At 48.7% G+C, this 3,646-nt stretch overlaps 1 protein-coding gene across 1 annotated transcript in view; it reads right to left on the minus strand.

The window, feature by feature from the left end:
- The window catches only part of CYTH3 (cytohesin 3), a 26,098-nt gene extending 24,000 nt beyond the window's left edge, over window positions 1-2,098 (minus strand). The window contains exons 1-2 of the mRNA XM_021680235.2: window positions 2,034-2,098; window positions 401-465 (exon numbers count right to left, since the gene is read on the minus strand). Coding sequence (XP_021535910.1) covers window positions 401-438 — 38 coding nt within the window. The 5' untranslated portion in view covers window positions 439-465; window positions 2,034-2,098. The remainder of the gene's footprint in view (window positions 1-400; window positions 466-2,033) is intronic.
- Window positions 2,099-3,646: the final 1,548 nt, after the last annotated feature.

A 3,646-nucleotide genomic window follows, 5' to 3' on the forward strand; every position in this document is an offset into this window, starting at 1 on the left:
CCCTGCAGCCCCACCCCTCCACCCCCCCACCACAGAGGTGGCACGTGCAGCTGCCGGGGCTCTTTCCTACACTTGATTCCTTCTTCAGAAATAGCTAATAATGACAAACGATTTAAGGAAAGCACGGTTTCCTCCTGTACAGAGAGGCTACTTCTGCGGAGGTTAATTTGGAGGAGCTGTGCTTCCAGGGAAGGGAGAGGAGAGCCGCAGCCCCCAGAGCAGCCCTGACTCCTCCACAGAGAGCAGGAAGGGGTGAGGGGTGGGGAGCAGAGGACCCAACAGCCCCACAAAGGCCGCCCCACTTTGCGATCCCAGCCGTCCGGCCCCGCTGTGCTCACACGGCAGCTGAGGCAGGGAGAGAAGAGGTTAGTGACTCAGCCGTATGGCACCAACAGTTTACCTCTCCTCCACTGAAGTCAGATTGTCAATCTCAGTCATCACTTCAGCGATTTCATATTTCAGCCTCTGCCAAAAAAGCAGACAGACATTTGGGGGTGGGGCTCTTTCCCGTCCCCTCCTAGACTCGAGATATTTTAGCCTCCCAGACACAAGCTTCCCTGAGGCCTCACGTGGACGTCCTGGGGACGGAAAAATCAGTACTTTCCACCCAGTCCAAGCGGCCCCAACTCAGGAGAAAGCACAATCATCATCTGCCCACCTGTCGCCAGAACAAGCTCCGAGGGGCCAACCGGGCAGATTCTAGAGTGTGTGTGTGTGTGTGTGTGTGTGTGTGTGTGTGTGTGTAAAACACAACAACAAAGGGAAGCAGTGAGGCCTTCGCTCACTCACTGCGGCTGTTCAGCTCCTCCTCCCCAGCCTCCGGCCACCCTCCCTGCCTTCTTCACGGCCACGGTCTTCCTCTCCTCTTGGGAAGACCAGGGCAAAGGTGTGAGGCCCGTATCCGGGCCCGAACCACCAGTCTGTGCGCGAGACAGAGCGGCATGGACAGAGCCCAGGAGGCGCCGGCAGAATGCACCTGGGGCTCGGATACGCCGAGAACACCAGACGGGACAGGCTCCCCTGTGCCCCCGCACGGCTCCACCGCTTCCTGGCTGTGGGACCCTTGGCAATGCTCTTACCCTCTCGGGGCCTCAGTGCTCTCAACTCAAAGGTGAGGTCACTAGCTACCTGAGCCTCCACAGGCACCATTATTGCTAATGTCCAAACAGGACCACGAACCTTAAAATACATTCTTATTCTTCAACCAAAGCACCGATTCTGGGAAACAGTGATTTTTACACGAATGAAGGGTAACCTTACAAGAAAACGTTCCACAAATTACCTTTCAAATACAAAGACACTTTTATTACGACACTATTGTTTTGTTCACCAGGGAAGTTCAGACCTCAAATGCGGGCTCCTAGGAAGGAGGTGCTGTCTGGACAAGGCTGGTCTTGCAGCAAGTGGCCAATGAGACCACATTCATTCTGACGTGACAAAGATTCGGGAGCTTCTCAAAGAAGAGCCACACAGCTGACTAACTTTCCCACAGAAGCCCCAAGTGCAAGCAGCGCTGGTCTCCCGAATAATTTCCACCACGGGCTGACCCTGAGGTTGTGGTTTGGCGCCTCTGCTTCTCCTGGGGGGCCCCCGGCGCGCCGGGCCTGAGGACACAGCCGTGGCAAGTATGGCGTTTGCCCGTGTTCTGCCACTCTGCTCCCACCGGCGAGTCGGCGCTCGGGGGTCCGCATGCCAGAAATGGGACGGCGGGTTCTGGGTGCTAGGGATTTTGGCAAACGAATAGGGCCTTCTTCCACTTGAGAGAGCCACCCATTTGGGGACTGCTGCCGTTGTCAACAAGTGCCCTCACTGTGGACTCCAGCTCCGTGGCCGAACGGCCTGGTGAGCTGAGCACAATCTGCTTTACCAACGGTAACCCTTTCACTCCCTTCATGTGTTAGGATACAGACATACGAGATGCCCAGTTTTTACCTTTTCATGAATTATTTTAGTAATTATTTTACCTAAAAGCAAAAACTAGTGATTATTTTACCTAAAAGCAAAAACTAAAGGGAGTTTTTGGGGTTTTTTACCTCAATGTCATCAATAAGTTCCTTTTTTCTTCGACGAATGTCTAAAAGTTCTTCTCTCTCTTCTAATGAGAGGTCTTCGGGCACTGGAAGAAAAAAAAAAAATCAAACAATTAAACTACTACCAGTCTGGAGCCCACGTTGGCAACATCTAGCAAGGTTGAAGACGGCACATCAACACGTCAGCAGGTCTGTAGGTAGGCATCTAGCCCCAAAAGAACTTAGCACGTAGACCTCGTGTAAGATATTCATAGCAGCCTTGTTTGTAATAGGAAAACCACCCAAATATCCTCTAATAATGAATAAATGGTGGTATATTTATAAAACAGAATCCCACGCAACAATAAAACATGGCTGAACTCAGTCTATCAATATAGGTGAGCCGCTCAGAACAGAAAAGGTAAAGCAGACTGGAGACTATATGGCCGTTTGTGAAGGCTGAAAATCAAGCGCACGCTTTGGAGGTGAGACGTGCATGTACGTACAGAACATAAGCGCACTAAAGTTCTGGATGGTGGTTCCTCCGGAGAAGGCTGGATGGCAGGAAACACATGCCAGAACGACTCAGGGAAGTGTCAGTGCGGTGGGGGGAGGGTAGCCAGCACGTGGGTAACTGAACGTCTGTATTATTATTATTGACAGAGAGTTGTTAATAACATCCTCTTATAATGACTAACCTCCCCCATTCCTACCACGTCTGTACTCTTTTCTTTGATTAATTGTGCTGCAACTGGTATTTCATCAAGCTTTTCGAAGAAGATGATTTGATTTTTAATACTCCTCAACTGTGCATTTAATTCCTACTTCATTAATTTCTTTAAAGAAACAAAAGATGGAGAATCTGATCAAAAAGCAAGAGAGCACGCAGAGATTCTAGAAATGAGGAGAATACAGTCATGGCGCAGGGGTAGACACACAGATGGACGCACCAGAAGACTAGCCAGGAAAGTCCCCCCAGACAGACAGAAGCTTGCTTTATAACAGAGCTGACACCACAGCTCAAAAAGACAGGGTGGATGCGTCGGTAAGTGACACGTGCTGTGTGATACATCAGTTATCCTTGAGCACAAATTGAGGCCGAATCCCTGTTTATCATACGTATTTTCAACCAACTTCAAGTGGAACAAAGGCTTAAATACAAAGGCAACACCACAATTTTTAGAATAGGGGAGAACTTGTTTACAACTTCAGAGTAGGAAAGGATTTCTTAAACAAGATAGGAAAAAATGTAAATCACAAACAAAAATATCAATAAATTCACCATTAAAATTAAGACCCTTTGGTCACCAAAATTCCACACCATGAAGAGCTAAGCCAAACACCATCCAAGGGTTGGTATCCAGAATACAGAACTCTTACAAAGAAGGGGGAAAGAATTTAAAACCAAGGTTAGTAAATGGGCAAAAGACTTGAACAGACACAAAATTGAAAAGGAATCTATCAATGGACATGTGAAAAGACATCAACTCTCTTAATCATCGGGGAAATGCAAATTCAAATCTCAGGGAGAGACCTCTACTAACATGGTGGTAAAGCTCACTGAAACTATAGTAAGGAGATTTCTTAAAACTCAAAAACCCATGAGGACAAAGATAATGGCGGGGGGGGGGGGGGGG

This window comes from Neomonachus schauinslandi, chromosome 5, assembly GCF_002201575.2.
Source record: "Neomonachus schauinslandi chromosome 5, ASM220157v2, whole genome shotgun sequence".
Lineage (NCBI taxonomy): Eukaryota > Metazoa > Chordata > Mammalia > Carnivora > Phocidae > Neomonachus > Neomonachus schauinslandi.